Here is a 27,534-nt window from a genome sequence, read left to right as displayed (position 1 = left end):
TTGGAATACTGTATTTACAGGGGTTGGATACAAAATTGGAAACACATATGGTATGTTGCACACAATTAACAAGTTGTGTAAATTGCATTTTTCATGTGACTGATTCATTTAATTTCCATAAAGGTACATCTCCCTGCTGCAAGCCAGTTTCATTCATGATGAGCAAGACTGCAGATCGGTCAGACTTTTCTGGTCCATGGCAAAAAAAAAGATTGTTTACAAGGATAACTTTGAAGAACTTGCTGCACTTATCCACCCCAATTCTTCATTAAGGAGTTGGTAGTGGAAATCGTTGAGGAATGGTCATGTATCCCTCAAAAACAATTGAAACACCTTGGACCTGGCTTCGAATCAGTACTTTCTTGGTTGTTCAAGTTGGCTGTGCACCCTACTGACCGCGTTATGGCTGGTGTTTCTATTTTTTTTGTCCAACCCTTTTGAGAACTATACATGAAATGCGTCTCTCAGTGTACATTGCCATTCTCATCTGAATTCATTTTTGATTACCTTTTCACAGATCCAGCGCGGAGGAGAGTCAGAAGGCAGCGCGGAAACGGAGACATTTCTTCATGAGGGAGCGCTCAGACTCCATGAGCTCAAGCTCCATTTACTTCAGTGCAAGCGCAGGCGCAGCCAGTGTGTACGATGGGGAGAGTGAGGGAGGGTAGGTTACCACGTCCTGTCTCTTTAAATTACTGTTATTAATTGAGTCCACAGACTTTCACAGACCCTGCTTATCACAAATCTTGGACTACCTAGTGTCAGTTTAAAAGGTAGTCTAATCAGGTCTAAGCAGTGCTAATCAGGGTTTGTGAAACCGATCTTAAATCTCACATATTTGAAAAGTGCCATCTTTCTATTCTGCCATCCATAGATTGCATAGAGTCCTATTCAGTTACCTGGTATTTAAAGTATTTATGCTTCCACCTGATCATTAAAGCAAGGCTCCAAGTATTATGTAATTGTGTCCTCTGTGTACACAAATCATCCTATGACAGGTTACTCACAGATGAACCAACATCCTTGTTTGAGATAATGGGATGTGGCTCTCTAAAAATGCAGTTTCCTTCCCTCACAGTACGATTGCAGTACATTATATTAGGTTGTTGGCCTTGTAAGAGAGATGCTTAAAATTATTGTTGATTCAAAGAATAATTCTCATGATGCACTTTTTTATCTGCAATATTTTCAAATGAATTGAAGAGACCCTGTTCAGGAAAGAAAACAGGAAACCGAAGGGCATTGTGTGAATTAGAGAAAATATATAAAGAATTGCTCTGCCAAAACATACTTTTAGAACCCCCTTTTTGAGCACCATTTGTCTTCCGCTGGCCACAGTGGGAATTCCTGTTTTACCTCCTGAATCGCCTCTTATTAATATCCAACCAGACATTTATCAGTTTGTTCTGATGTACCAGGGAGAGGAAGCCCATCCTTGGCATGGGTAAACCTTTGCTTTTCAACAGAACCACCTTTGCTTTCTTGTCCTGGCACTTGTTTTTTGCCCTCAGAGGGAAATTTCACATTAAGGTATTAAAAACTTCCCTTCTTCCTGACTTTGAGGAAAAACAATGATGGAAAAAAGCAGATTCCCAACAGAGTCGTTGGGGTGAATCTTTTATACCAGGTTGCATTTTCTGAATATTAGCCTCTATGCTATTAAAGTCCATTTGTGACCATAAATACTGCATCGATCATACTTTAAGAGCCAACTTGAAAATAAACTATTGAGACCCGAGATTGTGTTTTAGGACAGGTGTCAAATATACTGTTCTTTACCAGAATTAGTTTAAGTATGTATAGCTAACAAAATAATTCCAGTAAGTCTTATTTAATATGTATGATCATTATTTTGTAGAATTCATTTTTTCCCATGCTGCACTTCCCATCGAAGGTACGCGTCTGACAACGAGTTGCTTCTGGAAGTTTGAGTCTTTGTATGAAAAACAATTCAGAATTTCTTTTTTTTAGACAATGACTCTTCCTGAATGCATCTTTTAAAAATATCTATCTCACAAGAATTCAAAATAAACCAAAATGCTATTTTCTTTATAAGAACTCAAACTCCCAGAAGCCAGACATTTGAGTACCAGTCACTGTCTGCTAGATAATTGACCATGTCTTTTGTTAAGTGCCATCTCAGGACATCTAACATTCGGCACGTTTAATTATCTAGCTGAAATAAGCACTGCATTGGACATTAATGTTACATATTACCCAATTTGCATTATGTGAAAGTATTCTTATAGCAGCCTGCATTTACATTTTTCACTCGGTATGTTGAAGTATTGTGCAATATAAAGTTGGTTGCTATACACAGCATAATATGGCGATTGTATTGAAGCCAAATAAAAACAAACCATTGTCTCAGCAGCCTAACAGCAGCCTGGCAAATGTAAACCTTTTTTTGTTTCCTGGTTTTAATCAAATATCTCCTGCCTCCCAAGAGTTCAGTAAAATAAGAACCTGTATCAGATTTATAGTACTGTAGAGTGAAATCATCAAGAATTGGTTTGGACGTGTTGTTGGCTCTGCTTAAACCAGGCACTGTGTCAATGCCTAGTGACGGGGTGGACAGCTGGAGTGGTGTTCTTAACGGGTCACTCAGATGAATGGGCAATCTCCATTGTACACCGGCTTTTTATCATTAGGTGGAACCATTAGATTTTTTGCTGTTTGTTCTTCTGAAAAATATTTTTTCCAGATCCTGTTAATGCAGTGTGACCAGAAAACAAAATTGTCCATGTGTGTTTTTCCATCCAAAAACCTCTCCAGGAGTCTTATTGAGGAGCAAAACACATGACATTGAATAGTATTGTTAGCTTTGTGTGTTGTAATTTGGTATTTTTCATATATTCCCTTGTACCGTTGCTTTCGAGTGTGTTCTTTTTCTAAACTCTCCCCATCCTGACACATTTTTTTGGTTCCTTGATGCATTATTCAGTAGTGCTGGGATGAGCGCAGGATTTTCATGTTTGGATATTTTCTCATAGTTTAAATATTTGTTTGGATAATCATTTGTTTTCAAAAAGTAATAAAAGCCTTTATATTGCTCAGCACGCAGGCTGAGGCAGCATTACAATATGTAACACGTTAAAGTAGAAAAATGTCCCAGGAGCAAAGAATAAATTGTGTAGAGCTTACTTTACCCAAGTGAATTAAATACAAAACAAAGATTGAAACCACATTTTGTTTATTGTTTACTTTTTTTTCATTCCTTGCCATTGCTGTTTCTTCGCAGTAAACAGTGGCCATCGACACAAGCAAATGAAAACTGAAATTTTAACAAACGTGGAAATGGCATTGTACGTTATATTCCACATAACTGAAAGTCGCAACATAAAATATATAATATATAAAATCTATATAAAAATCACTGCACAACATTTCCAGCAAGTTGGGTACTGATTAAGAGGCATTTCAGAATGATATGCTTGCCTTTTTTCTGCCCCATGAGATTCTGATCCGCTCTAAAGCAGCACAAAACGTTTTTGACCCAGATGGCTTTCCATAGAGATCACTATGCATGGTCACGCACAATCCGGTTTCTTTTAGGCTCAGCTCACCCATACCACCCCTGTGCTGACTAGGGAGCGGCGAAGACGAACACACACTGTCCTCTGAAGCATGTGTCATCAGCCAACCGCTCTTTTCACTCTGCAGGCCCGCCATGCAGCCAACCCAGAGCTACAGCGTCGGAGGACAACGCAGCTCTGGGCAGCTTACAGGCCAGCCCACAGGCGCCTGGCCAGACTACAGGGGTTGCTGGTGCGCGGTGAGCCAAGGACACCCTGGCCGACCTGTTGTTTTTGTTGTTGTACTGGAATAGTAAGGCAGGTTCAAACACCCAGAATTATAAATACTGCAGTGGGTAATTAAATATCCATAATTGTATAAGTGGTCCCTGAGTGGGTTGTGTGGAGTGCAGGATGAGTCACAAAGCCATGGGAGCACCGTTCTTCTGAGGATTCCATGGGTGTGTCATTGGTTCTGGCACGGTCACGAGTTAGTGAGGCAAAAACTGCAGGGACATTTTGTACTCTACATGCTATACCAGACCCTATTGGCAAGACAGCAGGTGAGCTCAAGCGGACACCTGCAAGGCTGGCCTTTGTACTCCAGTTGTTGTTGCATATTGCCATGGTGAGGGGGACATAATTGGGTGCTCTAAATTTATTTGGAAAAATTGCCATTTATTCGTTTTCAGAATAATTTGAATAAGCAATGATGAGCATATTAATTAAAAAAAAAAAATTGGTAATTGTTTCAGGCAGCATTACAGGGAACAGCAGTAAAAGCAAAACGCAAATATTTCCAGTGAATAGCCTGAAATGAGTAATGCATATCACTGGCAATGTGGATATTATAGAGATGTTTTCTGTCAGTCAATATGTCACTTAAATTAGTAGCTATGTACTGTGAACCATTCATCCAGTTATGAAACTTTGTATAGACAGAAGCTTGGCGACCTACTCCTGAGCAGATGACGCTAACAGAATTAAAAGATCACATGCTTTTCTTAAATGTGGAAATCGAAGATAATCTGGGCACAAGGTAAGGGAAAGTTATTGCTTCATTGAATCTCGGTTTGTACTCAGCTTTTATTGCTGCCAGGCATAGAGCAATATTCTATTTTGTATGTTCAGTTCATTCCGAAATTCCCCTCTGCTGCACCCTTCCACGTGGAAAATAAAGGCTTCCTATTGTCTAATGGCCTATTTTAAATAATTGATTTTGAGGGAAGCTGCGTGTGTCAGTAACACGGTCTGCTTTCTCGCTCTGTGTTTCAGATACACGACTGCTAATGCAGAGTCTGATTACAATGGCGAGACGGACAAAGAGACTGACAGGGATACCGAGGAGGAGGAGGAGGAGGATGATGAGGAAGTGAGTTGCGCCACAGTGAAGGCTCTCCGCCGGGATTCCCTCAGCCTAGATGATGACCCCATCGCCCAACTGACCACGGAGCTGCCTGATGATGAGTTCAACCTCATGATGGAGACGAGCGACAGGCTCCATACGGGGACCATCCAGGACCACACCGAGGGGTTCCAGCTGTTGCTAAGCAACAAGCCCATGGTCAGTGTGACCATGGCACTCTTGGATATGTTGTACTTAAGAACAGCCGCCATTGTTTTCCAGAATTGTGGTTCTTCAACTTTCCTGTATCCTGAGTTGTCCATATCACAGCGATATATAGAGTGTATTTAAACATAATCCATATTGTTTTAACATTTGTCAAGGATACTGTGCACTAGTTGTATGCAGAGAGCCTTACAGAAGTTGGCCCCCGGATGGCACTTTATTGTAAGTGAAAGTCCTATTAAAAAAAAGCACATTTGCCGTTTTATTTTATTCCCATTACAAGTAAACGTTAATTAAATGTTAAAGGGGAAATTATTTATGCTACGACAAATTAGTTCATGGCCACTGTGACCATGTGGAAGGGAAATTGGTAGAAACGGAGATGATGATCAAGGGTTATTATTAATTTCAAAAGTTAAAAATGCTAAACTGCTTTTTCAGTATCTTTTTTTCCATTCTCATTGGTGCCAATTTGGCTACAACAGCGAGGTTACAGTAAAACGGGGGACAATCGTACAACAATGAATAACTTCAACATTTTAAAAACAAGTACATTTAAGCAGTTTAAAAGGCTTTAAAGGAAACAATATTTCACACTTCAAGAGGAAGGAAATACCAGAACATTGATGCTGAAAAAGGACATGCTGCTGTAATTAGATCTGACAGCTAGCCTCATCCTGTAAAGCAGAGTTGATCTGGCCGGTTGCCTCATATTAGCAAGGGGCCTGGTAAATCCTGCTTGATTTTTAAAGTCACTAGACTTTAATGTTTTATCTAATGCATCCATTAACTGTGGCAAATCCATGTAGTGTGACCTCAATCTCCTTAAAGAATAACTTGGTACGGGTATGAAATATCACAGTTACCTTGACCTAAAGTATTCTTGTTTCAATTCCCATTGTGTATCATATTCTGCTTCAGTCAATACATCCTGATGACTGTTTAGAACAGACGCTTTAAGCACCCGTGGCTAACTGAGCTGTCAAACCTGTCTTCTGTCTTAAGTACAGCTGGTACACCACAGTGTAACCATTGACCTGTACCCCTGCAACACTGGCCACTAGTAACTATAGTACATCAGGAAGAAATACCACATAGAACAAATGTGGTATTTTTAAGCACCACTGGGGCAGGCAGCATTGCAGGGGGGCTGGTTACTGGTTACATTCGGGTGTACCAGTTTTACTTAGAGAAGACGTGTGTGAGAGCTCTCTAACTTAAAAAAAAAAATTAAGAAGTCACCAGGGTGTGGTGACTGAAACAGAAAATGTTACAAAGAGCGATTCTAAACCAAAAGAATATATTAATTGCGATCTGTGATATTTCGGACATGTAACAATTTACAGAAGCAGTGGAGATAGTCGTCGGGCCATGTGAGTTCTACTAAGCATCACAATATTTGTATGTCCCCATCAGTTTAATGTTCTGTTATAAAATTGAGTTGTTTTTAAAAACAGAAGGCCAAGAAATCATAGCAGATTACATTTTATAATCATGCCCTGTGATATTCCATGTTCTAGTTAACACAAAAACATTTTTAAAGTCTCCCTTAAGGGGCACCTGCTACTAAATAATTATAAATAATGTAAGTTTGTCAGCAAAAAAAATTACATTGACCCCACTGTGTAAAACCACAGAATGCCTCACTAGCCAACACCACCTTGTTGATGACAATTCAGTCTCAATAGATACTCTTGTTAAATAAATAGACAGCAGTTTCATGCAGCTGTTTTTCTGTGTTTCTCAATAATAGTACAAGGAGAAGAAAGAATTTCTGTGGCGGCTGGCCCGTTCCTACAAAGACATGTATGAGATCACAGAAGACAAAGACGAGAAGCAATCCTACGCAGAACAAGGTGAGAGTCACATTATAGTGTGATCCCCAGCAGCCTCACCTGGTCAAGGCACTTCTGCATGGTGTTCAGGGAAATGCAGGTTTGCGTCCTGGCTGTACAAATTTGAAGGTCGTGTTGGTACTGGCGCTGCCGTGTATTGGGGAGGCAAAATGGGCAGGAACTGTTTCTGCAGATTGTGTTACAGCGTACCCTACTGGTCTGGCCCCTGTTGAAAACCTGGAAAGTCCTAGAAAACTGCTTTAACAAAATCCAGTCCTGGAATACCCTGGAACATTGGTGTTTTATTATAGGGTCATGGGAAAAGTCATGGATTGCACTAAAAAGTCACATGGTATTGCTCTCTATTTCAAGTCCATGTTATCGGAGCAAATCGGCAAAGCAGATCAGTTTGTTATATGATGCGAGTCTGAGCCATAAATCTCAATCCAAGCAGATGGATATCCATGAGCGCCTGTGGGAAAACAGCTTAAGAAGTGTAATACAGTAATCCGTCGCATATCCGACTGCGGTGGGACCACAGTAAGGGTGGATATATAAAAAATCAGATGAATGAATCCTGTTTTAAATACCATTCACAGCTGAAACAATTACTATATTCACACAATTATTGTTTTGAGATTCAGCTTGTATTAGGGAGCTCTCCCAAATTCCTCGTTTAGAAAGATACAGGGTATTAATGCTTGTGACAGAGTAGCCACCTGCCATGTGGGTGCGTGCATTCGCTGCTGAGTGACAGGCAGGAGATCGAGATGGAGGTTGAAGCTGATACGCCCCGCAGGCAAACTGGATTTATTTGCATATCAACACACTGAACAGCTCACGTGACAAAACCAGCAATCCAATTTTTCTTACTGTTGTATTCTGCAAACTTGCCTAGCTTGTTCATAAGAAATGAATGCGCCCTCTGCCAGGGCAAAGGCTTTAACACTAGAAGACCCGCTCTCATACCTAGAAGCCCCGCAGCAGTCTTTCTGACGGCTGTATTCAAAACACTGTAAATAGTATAACGAAAGGAGAAACAGTCGTATGTAATTATTATTTATTTTATTGAGTACGTCACATAAACATCTGAACAACTTAGGTCGGCCAGGGTGTCCTCAGCTCACCGCGCACCATTGACCCCTGTAGACTGGCCGGGGGCGCCTGCGGGCCTGCCTGTAAGTTGCCCAGAGCTGGGTGGTCCTCCGACGCTGTAGCTCTGAGGTGACAGCATGGTGGGCCTGCAGAGTGAAAAGAAGCGGACGGCTGATGGCACACATTTCGGAGGATGCGTGTGTCCGTCTTCGTCCCTCCCGAGTAAGCGCGGGGGTAGCAGCGGTGAGCTGGGTTGAAATAAACAATAATTTGGCTTACAAAATTGGGGAGAAAATAAGAAAAATAATTGCCGATTTCCAAATAATTTAAAAAAAAAAAAACACACAGATAATGCGCTTCTCCACATGTGCAGTGCACTTTCCACATGCCGCCTTTCTGCACAGGGCACAGCTGTCCGAAGTTTTATTTTTATTGCACTTGCCAACCTGGCATTGGCGTCTCTTGCGGCTCTCAGCGGGGTTGTCAGCTTCAGCTGTGGGTATACGCTTGGCAGTCTCCCTCTGTTCCAAATGCTGTTCTTGTACTAACTGTAAAATATACTCTCCTTGGTAAATTCTTCTTTGTGCATTCTTTGTAAAGTACCCAGTTGATGGCTGCTAGGTCCAATACATTGTAAAACACCTGAAAATGCCACCGGCGGGAGCCAGATTTCACAGAATACCGTGACATCTGATCCAAAACACCATCTCCGTATTTTGTTGCATTGTAAAACTCCACGGTCTCTGGTATTTTTTTTTTCATTAATCCCCTGCTAATTGACGCGCCAGCCTTTGAAAAGGCTGATTGAAAAACAATAGACTGTCAGTCATTCACTCAGGCAGAGAGTAGAGACTAATCTAATTACAGCTAAACACATTGTGAACTGGTAAATAAAATATGATAACGTAGAATACTGTTCTGTTTAATCAAAATACAGTTGTTTTCTTTGTGGCCGTCAATGTGACTGCTCCCTGGGCTTTTAGGTATAATGTAATATATCTCCTTTATTTATGCACTCTTGCGTTTCATGCTTTGTGAGAATATGTAATACGTACGGACAGCATGAATGCGCAGCCCCATATGTGTTACACGAGTGGAGAAAATTAAATTTTAAAACCAGAAACCGCTTGTAGTGTTAAGTAAATGATTTATTTTAATTTACAATATACCAGTGGGTAGTGTTTGAGAGCTCTTCATGAAGAGGGTAAGAGCAGTGGGTCAGGATTTGCATTTGGAGTGGAATGTGATTTAACATTTTGACAGTAGTTTTATATTTCTGTTTATTCCTTTACACTGCAATAAAAAAAAGACAGAACAGATTAGTTTTGACCAACACTTGGACAACCATAAGAAGAGGTAATTGCACAATCGACCAAAGAAACACCAAACATTGGCATAGAATGTTTTAGCTTGTGTGGTTTTGTTATGTACATGAAGGCGAAAGCTTGCAGAACTATGGTTTCAGTTTATGCAACCCAAAAATCTTTTTTTTTTGCTTAAACTGTAGCATTTCTACATAGTTTTGATTGCATTTGTTCATTGAAACAAGTATAACTCTGCTTGATTGGCTAGTTTGTGTGGCCATAGATTTATGAAAAGGAGTACCTTTTTACATAGGATAAATTAGGAACTTTTAAATGTGTATTAAAAATAAAAATGCAATTTGAATCAGTAATCATTACTTTAATTAAATGTGATTAACACTAGAAGACTAAGTCGAGTGGCTTTAACTGTAGACAAAAAAACTACCAGTATGTTTTACGATTATAGCATAGAGCTGTAAATTGGTCCTTTTCTGGCAATTAATGAACGCTTCCCAGCCAATCGGAGACTTAAAATAAGTATTATTTAAAGGTTAAAAATGTGACCATAAAAGTGGTAGCATAAAAATGGTTGGGGTTGTGGACTACTGGATTTAATAAGTGTGCATTTTCAAGTACAAAGCAGCACAAGAAAGACACTTTTAACCTAGTTTAGGAACACAGTCTGTTCAGTATTCTTTTGGCAGTAACTTAGGAAGTGGAAATGAGAAATGCTGCTTTGGGCAGAAACAGCTTGCCTGACATTTAAATAAAGCACAATACAAATCCTCATCCCTGTCTCCATAGCTGCGATCAAACAGAGATTGTCTTCTTTCAAGCCAAAACCTGCACATAAACAAACGTCTGAAATAATAATTCTGAAATATCATTTGGATCCCTACCTTCATTTTACTTAATTAGATACATTTTGTTGTAAATAACATTTGGAAGCCATTGCATGCCCGTTGCTGTAGGTTGCAATCCTCTGTGCTGTGCTGTGCTGTACCAGATTTTTTTTATTTATTAATACCAGACCTGCCAACCTTGGTTGTAAAAATGGTGCCAGAAACTCTGATTTGATTGGCCTCTTAGTGGTCTTAATGCTGTAATGGCTGGTGAACAGTCATTAACAGCATTCTGCAAGTTAACTGTTAACACTCTCATATTGGTCATTGGCACTATAATCTTGTCTTTTTTTGGATGACATCATTTAATAATGACCCCCCACAGTATCTATCTGTATGTACACAAACACAGTACATGTATCTAGAGAACCACTAATCTATCTACGGAAATACATACCTCTGCATGTCTCACTTTACTGTGGATGTGGCCAGCTTTTTGATAATACTGATAGGGGTGTAATGATTCAGTATGTATCGATGAATCATGATACTGTCTTTACATGATATGTATCATATTGTAATAGAATTAAGTATGGGTAGTATCATGATGCAATACCAAAAGCACAATATAGGTCATAGTTCACCTAATAGTTCTTGAATAAAGTGTGTTTTATAGTTGGTATGAATACAGAGCTACTCTCTATTCCATTTAATTCCATTTAATTTAGTCGTTAACCAAAGGGCCATTTAGAAATGCTCTAAAAAGTAGCCTGTCCTCAAGTGAAGGAGACAATGGCATTTAATGAGGTTGTTTTCTCTTTAACCCTCACCTCTACCATCTTTTGAAACTGCTGTAGAAAATCAGTCACAGCCCTTTCCTGTTGCATAACAATGAATTGATGTCAAAAGCCATGTTTCTGGACATTCCATAAATCACTACTAAAATAGTTTTTAAGACATGCCTAAAAATGGGTTAACTTAAAATGTTAAAGCCACGCTTCAGTTGACAGCAGTTTGTGGTTTGTTGACTGGCCTCGTTTCCGTAGTTTACATGAAACAGAATTCAAAGGTTTATGCAATTTATCAGGTCTCTTCCTGAACGCTAACAAGCAGATGAAGAATAATGATTTGCAGGTGAGTGTGAAACTGACAGTTATGAGGCAGTATATTTCTTCTTCAGCTTATTTAGCCATTACCAAAGGCTCGCTCACTAGTTAAAGGGAAACATGTGATGTGTGTGCACAGGAGAAATAACCCCTTGCACAAGAAACACATTACTTCATATTTGCTGTATCTTGTGTTGTCCATATGGTAGGATATTCTTTTCAACATTTCAATTGGTTTGATAGTTTTCTTCCCGCATCATAGGTAAAGTGTTTTACCAGGAGTGTTTTTTCTAGCAACAGAACGAATATAGGAAAAAAAATATATATATATTTGTCCAACGTGCAAAGTATAACAGCAAAACACAAATGTTGTCCCGGGCGTCGGGCGATACGAATTGCACACCCCTCTAGGGTATTTATTTTATTTTTTTTTTACTTTTACTCTGGAATGTTTGCCAGGAGAACAATCATTTTTCTTCTGAACATTGCCGTGTATCCAGATCATACTCCTTCTGCAACAATGCTGGTAGTGTGGTTGAAACAAGAGGCGTATTGTAAGAACAGAATTGTTGCAGGAGGGAGTGTGATCTGGATACACAGAGATGCTTGCACGATATATTCTCTGTCTCCTGGCGAACGCTCCCGAGTAAATGTTGAGAAATGTATTCACCATGATGTGTGATAAAAAATTTTTTTAAAAATTTAATCAACAATATGTTGTAATATAATTCTGCGTTATGGACAACACGGGACACAGCAAATTGTAACACTTCAATACATTTAACATTTTTTGTGAAACCAAGAAATGCTCTCATTGGGTAAGAAAGGGAACTTGCCTCTCTAACAAGCCTTTCAAGGCTTGAAGTTGTTGTGGTATGGTTGCTATGGTAAGACCAGAATGGAGCTTTTTGACCCTGAAGGGCCTATGATGTGATCCTGAGTCTGCAAGCCTCTTCCACCACACCAACAATTAATTATTTTTTTATTTCCCTCGAGAAATGAGAATAACTTGGAAATTCGTAAAACAAAGTCATAAAACTAACCAGACTGTTGCATGCTAGCCTGTTGAACACTAGGTCAGCTCTGAGACGTAAATATTTCCTTTTTTTATTTGTAGTCTTGATGATTATAAATTACGTTCAATTTGGCACCTTGAAATAAATTAACTTCAGAAAAGTGTTTTTGTAATTGTATTTTCTTCTTTTTATTGGGAATATGTTGGCACCAATTAATGTGATCACATTGACAGTACAATACTTTCAAATATGCAAGGACAAGCAAAGCAGTGGCAGTATTGAAGTAAATTTGGCTAGTTGGTATGACTGATGATCGATCTATAACAAACTTTGAGCCTTGGTATTATAAAAATGTATTGGGAGAAATAACACATTTTACAGCATGTTTTTTGTAATATATATTTTTTAATGTCTCACACAATTATCTTTAAACTGTCCAACAATTAATATTAATATTGATTTATCATGGCATTTAATAGATCAATTAAAGTGTAACAGAACACCCTGCAGTGTTTACAAGAAATGTAATATGTTACCTTGCTGTGTCCTCTGTTATCTATACTGCAGTGTTATTTTTTTTTAAACCTATTGCTGACTCTTGAAAACTTTAATCACACATCATAAATCAACCGGGCAACACATTTCTCAACATTTACTCGGGAATGTTCTCCAGGAGAAAAAAATAATCTCTTCAGAGGATCGCAGGGTGTCTGATCACGCTCCCTTCTGCAACAATACAGGTTTTGTTCCCACAATACACCGCTCATTTCAACAGAGAAACGGCATTGTTGCAGGAGGGAGCATGAAATGGGTAGACTGCGGTGTTTGGAAGAAAACAATCTATCTCCCAACCTGAAACACTCATAACACTATAAGAAAATGGCCAAGTATTTTTTTGGCTTTTACTGTAATGACCACTTAACCCCAGATCTTTCAGTAACGCTAGTTATACAAAGCTATTACTAACAGGAGGCTTGTTCCTTTTTTGATCATTTTTTCAGAGGCTCACAAAATAGCATCATAAATCACTTGCCTTTTAGAATAAAGCATTTCATTTTGAGCAGGTTCTTTATTGAAACATTGTGAAACCTGCTGATTGTGCAACGGGTTGCAGTGGCTACTTAATTTTCAGTTTATTCTCTGCTTCTGACCAGTAGCTGTTGTGGAGATAGCCAAGCTAAGGAAATTGCGGCAAACGAAACAGGTGTCCATCATATCTGATACTTTCCTATTGATGACTTTGGATAGCAGTTGCTCCACCCCACTCAAGCACAGCATGTTGTCAGCTCAGAAACAACTCATAAAGTGAAAGTGTCGAAACCTGCTGTAATTAAGTTTTATGGAGTTCCAATGAAGAACCCCAGTCAAATATGTACTCTAAAAGTTGAGTGATTTTATTATGGTATTTTGTGAGTCCCTGAAAGATAAATATTTCAAAGGAGCAAGCCTTGTTTTAAAATCAGATTTTTAGGACACGTGTAAAAATACACAGACAATTCGACTGGCAAGTCGACTTGTGGAACTTTAGAAACTAGTAAAATTGAGTTACCTACAAAATATTTGCTGTTATCATGGTTGAAAAATGCAGCAAAACAACATTGCTCATTAAGATCCTGGGGTGTTCTTTTAAGTAAAACTCAATGTTGTCGTTGCTGGCGATTGAACCATAATGACTAAACTTGGCCTGCATTTCCCACCCAGGAGCCAATTAAGATAATGTATTGTGCTGTGTTGTGCAGCATAGGTTAAGTGGGTTTGTACCCCAATATTATTGTCTTTGTGTATACAGCTTTTGGGATTGAAATGGTTAAGTCTGCTGGTGAGTTTGCCCCCATTGTTGCTGTGTTATTAATTTCAGACTGCCGCCTGGTCCAGCTGCTCCTCATCAACTCCTCTATAAGTTTGCATCTCCTTTCATTACAGTCTCCTCTTTGTTTCGGTGCTATGTCATGCACCATTTGTATTATTTTTATAAGCTACTGTGTGTGTGTGTGTGTGTATGTGTGTGTTTATGTATCTCACCCGTCACTTTACCCTTTTCACCCTTCGCCTGCCTCATTCTGTTTGAAAAGTCTGTTTGTCTTTTTTCTGACCACAAGTGCTCTGTGCCTTGTTGGTGCTTGAAAAAGTGTGTCCTGCTTTATTCTGGTATCGCCCTAAACAAACATTGTTTTTATAAAAAAAAAAAACTGTTTATTTTGGGTGTGTATGCAAGAGCCATGGTAATTAATTAAAGTTAGGGGTTGACCTAGCTTAATTAACAATTGGTTCACTTACATTTGAGTAGAAGGTGAAGTAACAAGGCCACATTTAGTCTGTCTTTTTTCATACTGTTGTTTTTTTTTCACAGTTTAGCATTACACACTCAATTTGTTATCCATGCTTTTGGCTGGTGCTGAGGGCAACGGACTCATACAAAATAAGTAATTCCCTGCTCTGCAAACCTTATGTTCTTTAAATATTGAGTAGATGCCAATTGAGTGCTATATAAATACATTGTTTTTTAAAAATGTTTTCACTGTATAAAAAACAGTTTTTACTGCTGATCTTGTAACAAATGACTGTGGGACAAACACTTTCACAGAATGCTAGACATTTAGGGATGAGGCTCTGTAGCCTTCATTCTGACATCACTCTTTATATAATATATATAAAAATAGCAGTGTGGGCTCTGGACTCTGGGTTCAATCCCAGGTGGGGGACGCTGCTGCTGTACCCTTGAGCAAGGTACTTTACCTAGATTCCTCCAGTAAAAACCCAACTGCATAAATGGGTAATTGTATGTAAAAAATAATGTGTAAAATAATGTAATTGATTGTAAAAATAATATGATATCTTGTAACAATTGTAAATCGCCCTGGATAAGGGCGTCTGCTAAGAAATAAATAAGTTATATATATATATATTATATATATATATATATATATATTTTTTTTTTTAAAGGTTGAAACCCACCACGAAACAGTTTCTTTAGCAAGTTTTATACCAGCCTACAGCTAACAAAATTGAAGGTTTGTAGTACAGGTAGTGAAACACTTGGGTAAATGAGGGACACCAAGTATATTGAAAGCAAGGGCTTCCACACAGGTGTGGCTCATGCGTTAATTAAGCAAATAACATCCCAGCATGCTTAGGGTCATGTATAAATTTGCTGGACAGGCCTGGTTGCCTATAATTATGGCTAGCATGGCTGCAAGAGGAGACCTCAGTGACTGAAAGAGGGGTTATTGTTGAGGTGCGTTTGTCAGGAGCTTCAGTGACCAAGGCAGCTCAACTTGCTGATGTTTCATGAGCAACGGTGTCTAAGGTGACGTCGGTGTATTAATTCAAAGTGCAAGGCAAAACAGGCGAGCAACTGTAAATTGACTGCAAGTTTCAACCTGGGGCGCGAGCAGCCAGTTTCATCAAAAACGGTCCACCTAGAACTCCACAGAGCGGGATACCATAGTGGCCCAACTCCCTATTAAGTGACTTTGCATTGGTGTTTCCATTTTTTTGTTCACTACCTGTATATATTTATCGATCGATCCTTAAAGGGGTTCGGTTAGATTACAATTATTTTAAAACAGTGAACCTGTATGTGTGTTTGTGTGAAGCACCTACCATGGGCTGCCAATGTTACAATGCTCGTTACTGATCACTGGGATTGTGTTTGATGCAATCCATTTGCTGGTATTCAGATGAACTGGGACTCCCCATGCTTAATTAATCTACTCACTTTGCCTTATGGTTACAATTAAGTTAAAATGTTGCAGCTAAAATCCTGACCAGAACCATAACTTATGAACATATTTCACAGATTCTTTACATTGGCTTCAGATTTGTTTTATGATACAGTTTAATGTTCTGCTTATATTCTGTTTACTTTTGGTGTGTATGCAAGAGCCATGGTGATTCATGTAATTTAGGGGTTGACCTAACTTAATTACCAATTGGTTCACTTATATTTGAGTAGTAAAGAGGCCTCATTCATTGTGTTTTGAAATGGCAATGGCCGAGGCCAGCCTAGTCATTGATGAACCAAAGCATTGTGGATGCACTCGCCAGAATAAAGTATGTCACCTTTCAGTATTCAAAAAGTAATGGCATCAAATACAGATGTATTTTTACATTAACATGCACCTTTCCTGTCATGAGTTCCAGGTTAGCTGTCTCACAAATTAAACAGGTGTCAATAATGTCTGACACTGTCCTTTTGTTGACTCTGGATACCAGTATCTCCACACCACTCGGTCTTGGTGTGTCAGCCTATCAGAAACTACTCATAAGTGAAAAAAACTGTTTATAATTAACTTCTTAAAGATGTGAGCTAACCACCATAGTCGTCAACTTTTCTTGTTCATAAAAAAACATTCTGTGCTTAAGTTTGATTGCTTCTGAGCATATACCAAGTGTCTGGAGAAGGGAACTCAAAATAGAAAATGTGTCGTAATCCATTAGACCAAAATAAACTGTGAGTTGTGCGAAACTATTCGGCAACAATGTGGGAAAGCAGAAATATATCTGACTTTACAAAGGGGCCTGATAGTGGATCGATCTGGCCCACAATGCAGTGGCTCCATTGAACAATGTGTCATGTCTCAGATTCTTGCGTCTTGTTTCTGCAGGGAGAGAAGAGGCAGAAGCAGCTCTCCAGAAAGATGACCAGTGTGCCGAGTGCCACAAGTGGTACGTAGTTCTTTTTCATGCTGTTGTTTTCTTCACAGTTTAGCTTTACAGAATTCAATTTAATCTCCATCCTTTTGGCTAGTGGCGAGGGTAAACAGACTTACAGCATACAAAATAAGTAATTAACGGCCCTGCAAGTCTTATGTGTAGTTCTAAATATTGAGTAGATGCTAGTTCTTTATATGTATATATACCAGTAATATAAAATATACAGGGCTAGAAGTTAACTTTTTAAGGCATTAGTGAGGATTTCCTACTTGGCTGGAAAGTAGGTAGCAAAATGGTCTTATTTGGTAGCGGTTTATTCAACTAATAATTATATATAAAAGTAATTAAAAAAAAAAAAAAAAAAAAAAAAAAAAAAAAGAAACACCTACCTACTGTTTTAAATAGACAGAATATGTCAAACTATCACATTGTAGGTCTATATTTAAATCAGAAAGTATTTATTGAAACCACCTTGTGTTCAACTAAGTAATGGAACTAATGCAATTCCTTGCCGAAATGTATTTAGTTTTATGCTTAAGTTCTACAAGAACACAACCACATCTGTCATCTAAGCATTTGATATGCCATCAGTTCGGTTAACCAGGTTATGTTTCATCTGTGCAAATTAAATGGTATGAAATTATCCTCTTATCTGTCTTCAGTTGTTTTAAAAATAAATAAATAAATAAATACTGTGTGCCACATTATTGTTGAATCCTGCATTGTATAAATTATAAGTTACAACCACAACCGAGCTGTTAATTCTAGCACGATACCACTACATTTAAAAGATTCATGCAACGTGTTCATAAATATGTATGCTCGCACACTGCCTTTTCACTGCATTTTTAGAAATTAACTAAGAAGTAATAACAGAATAAGGGATATCAACCAAGATTATGGAAAAAAAAACAAAAAAAAAACACGCTGGGTGACAGTGACAGCTATGTGTATAAGTTATAGTTTGACGATGCAATATATACAGACACACACACACACACACACACATATATATATATATATATATATATATATATATATATATATATATATATATATATATATATATATATATATATATAAATATAAATTTAATGCACCTCAAGATTGTATTTAGTCTATTATTTTTACTGATAAAACAAGGAAGCCGTTACTTGGATCATGATAGTTATAGCTATCTATTTGCTCCTGTTTTTTGTTTTTTCATAGTCAGAATTTTGATAAAATAATAATAATAATCTACCTAGTATGTGTTCATTTTTAACGTGGGTGAAACCAGGGTTAACATTATAACAAAACCGGAGCTTCTCCGTGGCAGATTACATTTGCATTTTGTAGACACTGAATAAACTTAATGTGTTAGGTGATTGCCTGTTGTCTTATAAAATCGTAATGTTTTTAAGTTATTTAATTTAACTTTTGGTCTATAAAATAAATTTCATACCTTGAAATTGTATCCACGTTGTTCTGGTCTGTGACAGGGTACACCCTGCCCATGTGTATTATATATTATTTGTTGTGTTATTATTTAAAATGTATTGTTTATGTGTGTAAAAACACGTTATTTTATTTAATTGTTTTGCAGCATGGATGGGGTTGAACTTCCCCATCCATGCTAAACTCGTGCAGAATGTGACCGTTTCCAGCTTGAATGATTTTATTACTAATTTAGAGACGGTCACATGTATATAAACCCACAGCTTTGGCTGATCAAGGTTAGTGTGTTCAGAGGCGGTACGAGAGATGTGAGTCGTGGGATAAAGAAGCTAATATCTAAAAACAATTGTTACCCGTGCTGGTTTGTCTGTCTTTATTGGTAATCGTGCCTGATGTCCCCAAACAAGCCATCGTGTCACATGGTCCAATACGATTTGCATTGTGGACCTCGCGCGTATCTACATGAGGTGGTACAAACCTCAGTCATCTACAAATTGGTAATCTCTATTAGCAATGGTTTCCTGCATTGGAGGGCTAATGTTACAACGCTTGTAACTAATCCCTGGGATTGTGTTTGATGCTTCCCATACTGCCTACTTTCCCTTCCCGCTTTCTAGTCCTATCATGGGTTTAAAGCAGGCCACAGCTGCAGCAGCTCAGAGCAGTGAGCTCATCACAGAGCAGAGACTTAAGGTAAAACATTCAAGAAACAAGGGGGGGGGGGGGGCCTTGAATTTGTTACAGGAATTAAACTTGTGTCTAGCAGCACAACATATTTCTGATAAAACAGGATGCAAGTTAATTCTCCTGTTTATGTATATTCAGAGTATGACCTGCTCTATATCCAAACTTTAGGTAATATCCAATTTGCATGCCAGCTGTGATTATTTGCGCTGCTGGCTATTCTTCGGAATTGAAAGCTGAGGGGTTTACGGAAGTCCAAGCTGAGAGAGGGTTTGCCAGATGGAGACAGACACTCGACCTCAGTGCAAATGAGCTATTTGACCTCATCCTACAACCTGTTGCTATGGATACCGCTCTCATGATAAGAAATATCTGACAAAAAACATCCTTTTGAAAAAGCTACGAAAAAAGAAATGTTATGAAAAAAAAAATGGTATAAAAAGTTCCAAGTTCAAGATTAAATGAAACACTATTAGGGCTAACCTGGCTTCAAATTTTATTTATAAATAAGGTGACCAGTTGTCCTGTTTTTTGGACAGGACAGTCCCACTTTGGGAACACTGGTATGTTTAATAAATATTGAGATATGTAATGTTTTCATACAGGAAGGGCCTAGTTTGCAGATTGGACACTGGAGGCTAGCATAGAGAGGCTAGCAAGATGGAAAGTGCAAATCAAAATGAGAAGATGCAGTTTTAGGCAGAAAAAGGACTAGATTTGCAGCAGTAATCGGCAATAAAATAGAATCTCGGAGTTTGATATTATTGAATTGCTACTATGTAATGTAATACCTATACTTGTGTAGAAATAAAGTTACAAAGACAATAAGATCATTTATTCACAAAAACAAGTTTTTGAAAGAAAGATTCCACTCATTAATATCACCACAAGTCTCTGCATTCACTTTCAATATGATATTAGATCAAACATTGCCAAAGTGAAAATAAAAACCCTAGAGCTTCCCTGTAGCTTGGAAGTTTTCACAATGTGTCCATAGTCCCAGTTTAAGGACTTAAAAATCTGGTCACCTTATTCATAAACCACAACCTGGCAGCTGGTCTTGGCTGAATTGAATGCTGTGCCCTGCACCTTTAGTCCACCCTTGGCGTCATGTGCTAATACAGGCTATGGAGGTCAATATATAGTTTGAACAAGGTGTATTTGTTCACATCTGTTTCTAATTACATGGTTGAAAGTTTTCCGTCTGTATAGGGAATTCTGTCAAAATGGCCTCTCCCAGGTCCATTCCTATGATTCGTGTAGAAATTTAAAAAATGGGGGTGTGGGTAAATTTTCTATTTGTGGAAAACTGCAAAATGTTTTCACATGTACTTAATTTTTGTGACCTTTTCAGAGTTCTTTTTTTCCTCCTGTTGAACTGTAAAGTGATTGAGACCATAGGCGCCCAACCCATAGTGCACAGGGGAGGCAAACTATATTTTGCCCCTCTACTTTTTTTACTCAGTGTATGCTTTAACTGGTTTAAAATGTGATTAAAAAAGAAAAAAAACGGAAAGTCATTCAGAAGACACCAGGTCTGACATTTATTTTAAATAATAAATAAATAAATAAATAAATAAATAAATAAAAAGAAATGCACGTTTAGGTTCAACACCACCTCTAAATAAAATGTTACTGTTATTAAGCACGAGTAATAATCTGAAGCGGTGGTATTTTACTTTAATGAAGTAGGCTAGAATGTTTTTCATTAAAATATTAATTAATTTTCAGCTTAGGTTTCATATTGAAACTTGTTGTGTATTACTCATTCACTGTAAGTTTATTTGTGTATAAAAAACGACAATAGAGTTGCAGTCCTTCTTTCGCAGCCAGTGTCATCTTACTTTAAAGGCATGTACCTGAAATCGTAAGGTAATTAAAACTTTTTGCTTATACTCTCCCGGTTGTTCTGAGCACTGTCGGCCCTTGTTAAAGATATAAAATAACGTTCCCGATCCCAAGCAAAAACAAAACTTGCCCCAATATTTAAAATAAAAGATGGCAATATTTTAAAACTAGCGATAAATGCCTTGGTTGCAGTACTGGGCAGACTTTGCCCTCTAACTCGGTGGACTATATTTAGAAGGAAGCACAAAGCAAAGAGCAGTTTCTAGAGGAATACGACCATTTTAATTGTATAAAACAAAAAACAATTCTTGACTGGTCCTTCCTGCAATTAAGTTTATACTGTTAAATGTATACTGTTAATTGTTTTATTAAGCAAACAATATATATTTGCATTTGCTTCAGAATGAAGTCTTTTTTTTTTATATATGGTAAACCCATGCTTCTGACATGGCAAGTATTTTCAACTGCCTTACTTAGGGAATAATTACCTTCAAAAGAACAGTACTTGCTTTTCTTTGTTTGTTTGACACTTTCCTTTAATAAACTACATGTTGGAATTCTAGGTGTATCACTGCAGAGATGCCATTGGTACTAGTTGTGCCATTTGGTGCTACTTGTATGTATTTGTAATTAATGTGTGCTCAGTAAGTACATATTGAACATTTCATGCTGAAACACCTGCCCAGTTTTGTCGGCTTGCAATTACTAAAACCATAACTTCACAACAGCAAGGTTTGCTTGGGATCTTAGAGGTTCTTAATTGTAAAATCCACTTAATCCTTTTTAGGCACAAAATTAGGCACCTATGATTGAGACGGGCAATTCTTGGACTATTGCTTCTGACATTGATTAACGCACGGAATTGTTGTACTGGTTTTAGAATAAAACACTCTCCTGTAGGTACCAAAACTGACTCTGTGTTATTGAATGAGAAAGTTTACTGCTCCAGAGCTTATCAATAATGTGAAATAGGCATACATGTAACAGGTTTGAGTAACATTTCAAAAACTAGCCTCCTGTGTAATTTATCAGGTTGATCCATCTGGTAAAATGACAAGCTGTAGAAGTAATTAATGAAATTCTTTTTCTACAAAGTCAAGTTCAAATTTGATTCTAAAAGTGGTCTAAATGGCTCAGAAAGTGGTCTAAATGGCTCAGAGTGCATCTGAGAGCATGTACAACCCCAGAGCTTCGACGGGCCCCTGGCCAAAAGATTGATTTTGCCCAAGGAGTTTCGGTCAAAATGATCAATGGCCACTTTCATCCATGTGAATATGCAGTTTTCTTAAAATCCTCTTTCATTTATTAGGTGTTTTGCTTAGATAAGAAGTCACTGCTGTGGATTAAGAAGCTGCTTAAAGATTTTTAATACAAATAACAACTCTTAAGCAACCACAGTTATTTCCATTACTGTGTTTTAAATGTTTGATAAGTCTGTGTTAATGGTCTTTCCCCTGAGCGCAGGATCTGCTCTTCATAGATGCATGTAACATAAGGCTAGATTAGTCTTAATGGAAGTAAGAGCCAATGCCCTCTAGTGACCTAACTTTGGAACAGTTTACCTTTTGTTTTGTTGGCTTTATATAACGATGCGCTAAATGGTGATGGTGCCTGCTAATACAGACACTTTCTGTGATGTGCACAATGTTGCACATGTCTGTGGCAGACAACTACAACTGAAGAGCACCTCTTGAACTCACAGTCAAAGCATCTCCACACACAATATTGGAGTAATTGCAATAAAATCTTATTCCGTAATTGCAATAAAATAGAATTCAGAAAATTACGTTACTTGCTAACCAAGGTTGATTTAAAGTATACATAATTCAATGTCAAAAATACAAAACAACACAGGATATCTAATAAATGACTAATGTCTACTCACTTCAGCATTCTGCTAATACAGGCACACAATGCAGAACACTACGTTTATCAACACCATTGCAGACTTTCCCCCAGAACTTTCTCACTTTACTGGGTCTTCAGGTTCTAATGATGCTTTCTATTATGAATCCACAATCCTGCATATATATGTATATGTATATGTATGATGTATACATTCATGATGAGACATGTTTGGGAAAAATCACTCCCCGAGCTGTAGGATGTGATGAAAGGCATGCCAGTCCTCAGAAACTGAAGAAAAAAAAACACGATAAATGACACGCAATACCACTTCAAACAAGTCCGGGCCCTAATGCGTTCCAAAAAAGAAAAGAAACGATGGAGATCAATTGTGTGACTGTGACATCATTGCACTACTGTGTTTTGATCAACTCCATGTGTTGCAGTGTTTAATGATGGTTCATTTTGGTTGTTGACAAGTCTTGTTTCTGAACCTGTTAATTGAAAACATTCCATTTTCCTCCTACACCACAAGAGTTGCTTTTAAAATGTGATAACAATTGTATAATGATGGCATCGATTCAAATACTGTATAAAGCAAGTGATGTTGTAATCATTATTATTATTATTATTATTATTATTTATTTCTTAGCAGACGCCCTTATCCAGGGCGACTTACAATCGCAAGCAAATACAAATACATTCAAGTGTTACAATATAAGTCATACAATAAGAACAAGAAATACAATAATTCTCAAGTGTGACAAACCACAATTCAATAATACAGCAGATAATAGTGAAAGTTACATCAGGATATGATTAAGTAGTGATAGTTACATCAGGATATGATTAAGTACAAAATACTACAGATTAAACACTTGGGAGATTACAATATTCTGAGGTACAGGATTAAATGCAGTAAAATAGGGGGCAGATAAGAGCAAAATAAAGCATATTTAAATGAAGGGTGATAGTGTCCCAGGATACAACAGAGGAGTTCTACAGGTGCTGTTTGAAGAGGTGAGTCTTAAGGAGGCGCCGGAATGTGGTCAGGGACTGGGCAGTCCTGACATCTGTAGGAAGGTCGTTCCACCACTGCGGAGCAAGGGTGGAGAAGGAGCGGGCTCGGGAGGCAGGGGAGCGTAGCGGAGGTAGAGCCAGTCTTCTAGTGCAGGCGGAGCGGAGAGGTCGAGTGGGGGTGTAGGGAGAGATGAGGGTCTGGAGGTAGCTGGGTGCAGTCTGATCAAGGCATCTGTAGGCTAGTACAAGAGTCTTGAACTGGATGCGAGCGGTGATCGGGAGCCAGTGGAGCGAGCGGAGTAGTGGAGTAGCGTGGGCGAAGCGAGGTAGAGAGAACACCAGGCGAGCAGCAGAGTTCTGGATGAGCTGGAGCGGACGGGTGGCGGACGCAGGGAGGCCAGCCAGGAGGGAGTTGCAGTAGTCTAGGCGGGAGAGTACCAGGGCCTGGACCAGGAGCTGGGTAGCATAGTTGGTGAGGAAGGGTCGGATTCTTCGGATGTTGCTCAGGAAGAATCTGCAAGTGCGTGCCAGAGTGGAGATGTGCTGGGAATAAGAGAGGCAGGGGTCCAGGGTGACTCCAAGGTTTTTAGCTGAGGAAGAGGGAGAGAGTGTGGTAGATTCCAGAGGAACAGAGATAGAGAGATCAGAGGAGGGGGAGGAGGAGGGAAAGAAAAGGAGGTCAGATTTAGAGAGGTTGAGTTTGAGGTGATGCGAGTGCATCCAGGAGGAAATAGCAGACAGACAGGTAGAGATACGGGAGGAGATGGTGGAGTCAGAGGTGGGGAAGGAGAGGAAAATCTGAGCATCATCAGCATAGAAATGGTATGAGAAACCATAGGATGCGATGAGGGGGCCCAGGGAGCGGGTGTAGAGAGAGAACAGGAGAGGACCCAAGACTGACCCTTGGGGGACTCCAGTCAAGAGAGGGTGAGGTGTGGAGGTTGCTCCACGCCAGGTTACCTGGTAAGTGCGGTTGGAGAGGTAGGAGGAGAACCAGGCCAGAGCAGTGCCAGAGATCCCCAGGTCAGCAAGAGATGATAGTAGAATAGAGTGATCAACAGTGTCAAAGGCAGCAGAGAGGTCGAGGAGAATTAGGACAGAGGAGAGAGAGGCAGCTCGGGCACACTTAAGTGAGTTGGTGACAGAGAGAAGGGCGGTTTCAGTGGAGTGAGCAGAGCGGAAGCCAGATTGGAGAGGGTCAAGCAGAGAGTGGTTGGACAGGAAAGCAGAGAGCTGGCGGTGTACAGTCCGCTCGAGGGTTTTGGAGAGGAAGGGTAGGAGGGAGACAGGACGGTAGCTCTGGAGGGAGGTGGGGTCGAGGGTAGGTTTTTTGAGGAGGGGAGTGATAGAGGCTTTTTTGAAGGCAGAGGGGAAGATGCCAGAAAGTAGAGAGGTGTTGAGGAGGGAGGAGATGAAGGGGAGTAGAGCAGGAGCAGCAGCTTGAAAGAGGTGAGTGGGGAGGGGGTCCAAGGCACACGTGGTGGGTTTGTGACCCTGGAGCAGGGAGGAGAGGTCAGAGTCTGAGAGGGGCAAGAAGGTGGAGAGGGAGGGCGAGTTAGTAGGGGATGTAGTGGGTGTAGGGGTTGGAGCAGGAGGGGGTGCGGGGGAGGGAGAGGTGTTAAAGAGTTTGCGGATATCTGAGATTTTAGAAGAGAAGAAGGAGGCAAAGTCGTCAGGGGAGATAGAGGAGGGAGGAGGAGGGGGGGGAGGGTTTAGGAGGGAGGAGAAGGTAGAGAATAGTTTACGTGGGTTGTTAGTGGAGGCTTGGATTACAGATTGGAAATAAGCACATTTAGCAGAGGAGAGAGTAGAGGAGAAGGAGGAGAGAAGAGTGCGGTAAAGGTCTAGGGCAGCAGGGAGTTTGGTTCTCTTCCATTTCTTTTCAGCAGATCGCAGTGTGATTCTTGCCGAGCGGAGCACAGAGGAGAGCCAGGGATGGGGTGGGGAGGGGAGGGGCGAGCGGGTCGGGAGGTGAGGGGACAGAGGGAGTCGAGGGAGGAGGTGAGTGAGGAGAAGAGGGTGGAGGTAGCAGAGTCTACGGAGAGTTGTGAAAAGGAGTCGATAGGAGGGAGGTGAGAGAGAGCAGTGGAGGCAAGGACAGAGGGGGAGAGAGAGCGGAGGTTACGGCGAGAGGTGACAGTGGGGGTAGGAGGAGCAGGGAGAGGGGGGAGAGACAGAGAAAAAGAGATGAAATAGTGATCAGAGAGGTCCAGGGGGGTGACAGAGAGGTTGGAGGGGCAGCAGGCCCTGGAGAAGGTGAGGTCCAGTTGACGGCCAGCTTTGTGGGTAGGAGGGGACGGAGAGAGACAGAAGTCGAAGGAGTGAAGGAGAGGGAGGAATCCAGCAGAGTGGCTGGGGTTGGAGAGATGGATGTTGAAGTCACCCAACAGGACAGTCGGGGTAGACAGAGAGGGGAGGGAGGAGAGTAGATAGTCGAGTTCATCCAGAAAGTGAGTGAGAGGCCCAGGGGGGCGGTACAAAACAATGAGCAGGAGTTGACAGGGAGAGGTTAGTTGGACTGCATGAAATTCAAAGGTAGTGACAGAGAGGGAGGTGAGATCAGAGGGGACAGAAAAGAGTAAGGAGGGAGAGAGGAGAAGACCCGTCCCACCTCCCCGTCCGGTGAGACGCGGGGTATGGGACAGGACGTAGAGAGAGGACAGGGCAGCAGGAGTAACAGTGTTAATCATGTAACAACAAACAAACAAACGTTTCTTAGAGTCTGATTAACACTAATCAGTGCTAACTGTGGTCCCAGTAAGGGTCTAAGTTTATTTTTAAACTACTGAAAGCTATTGAAGTAGAGGGCTTATATTGCTGTAAAACACAAATTAAAAAAACTGCTTTATTAAGAAAAAAGTACTTAATTATGCCAGTTCTATCTAAATATTTGTTATAAGCAATAGGCTTCCAAAGTTTCTACTGAAAAATTGAAACATCACCAGCACACTTGGCCCAAGAAAGGAGAGTGATTTGACAAAAATGGTGAGGCACTTACATGTTTACATTTCCCCCACGATATGTTTTCATAAATCCCATTTTGTATACACTTTTTATGTGCTTGTCTAACCAGATAAACTAAATAAGAGGTCAAAGCATCCAGTCTTATTGAGCGCAAAGCCATTCTGTGTTAACTCTTACCTGTGGAGGCAAACACTCCCGTACAGCATATTGTTGTTGAAGAACAAGGATAGCGCATCCAGTACTACACCACAGTGTTTAAGAGGACTTGGTAGTGGTAGATCCTATAATTTCAATCGAGCCTTTATAGTGAACCGGCTTTGAAATGGAGCAAATTATTCATGGAAGCTTTTGTGAGTGGCGTTTGGTTAAATTTGTCACCGGTTTAAAAAGATACACAATCAGTCGTCAGACACCGTAATTTCCAAAGCAGTAATATACCTGCAAAAATAATGATGGATAATGTTTTCTTTGCTGCATCATTTAAAGGCTTTCATATATAACATATTATTTTGGATTAGATTCCCTTGTTGGTTGCTGTACTCAGAAACAACAAATCAATCACTTAGGCCAGTAACTTCACAGACAAGTTACACATAAACCTGTGAAATAAATGAAGTATTCGTTCAATAATTTTGTCTTATTAATCGATCCAATTGTGCATTTCCAGGGAGCAACAATAACAATTTAACTGCACTACTGTTGTATTTGCTATTTATATACCATTAAAACTTCCCCTGAAAATGTGCTTTTTGCACTTGCTTCAAAATACGACCCAGAGAGGGTGAAGAAAAAAAAAA

General features: G+C 39.5%; 1 protein-coding gene across 2 annotated transcripts in view; it reads left to right on the top strand.

The window, feature by feature from the left end:
• Positions 1-27,534, top strand: part of LOC117424383 (regulator of microtubule dynamics protein 3-like) — an 80,512-nt gene that overhangs the window by 7,181 nt on the left and 45,797 nt on the right. For both annotated transcript variants that reach the window (XM_058991403.1, XM_058991402.1), the window contains exons 4-7: positions 518-664; positions 4,791-5,079; positions 6,839-6,941; positions 16,891-16,951. In XM_058991403.1, coding sequence (XP_058847386.1) covers positions 518-664; positions 4,791-5,079; positions 6,839-6,941; positions 16,891-16,951 — 600 coding nt within the window. The remainder of the gene's footprint in view (positions 1-517; positions 665-4,790; positions 5,080-6,838; positions 6,942-16,890; positions 16,952-27,534) is intronic.

This window comes from Acipenser ruthenus, chromosome 18 (assembly GCF_902713425.1).
Source record: "Acipenser ruthenus chromosome 18, fAciRut3.2 maternal haplotype, whole genome shotgun sequence".
Classification (NCBI taxonomy): Eukaryota; Metazoa; Chordata; class Actinopteri; order Acipenseriformes; family Acipenseridae; genus Acipenser; species Acipenser ruthenus.
The sequence above is the reverse complement of the archived record's forward strand: the minus strand, read 5'-3'. Positions and strand labels throughout refer to the sequence as shown.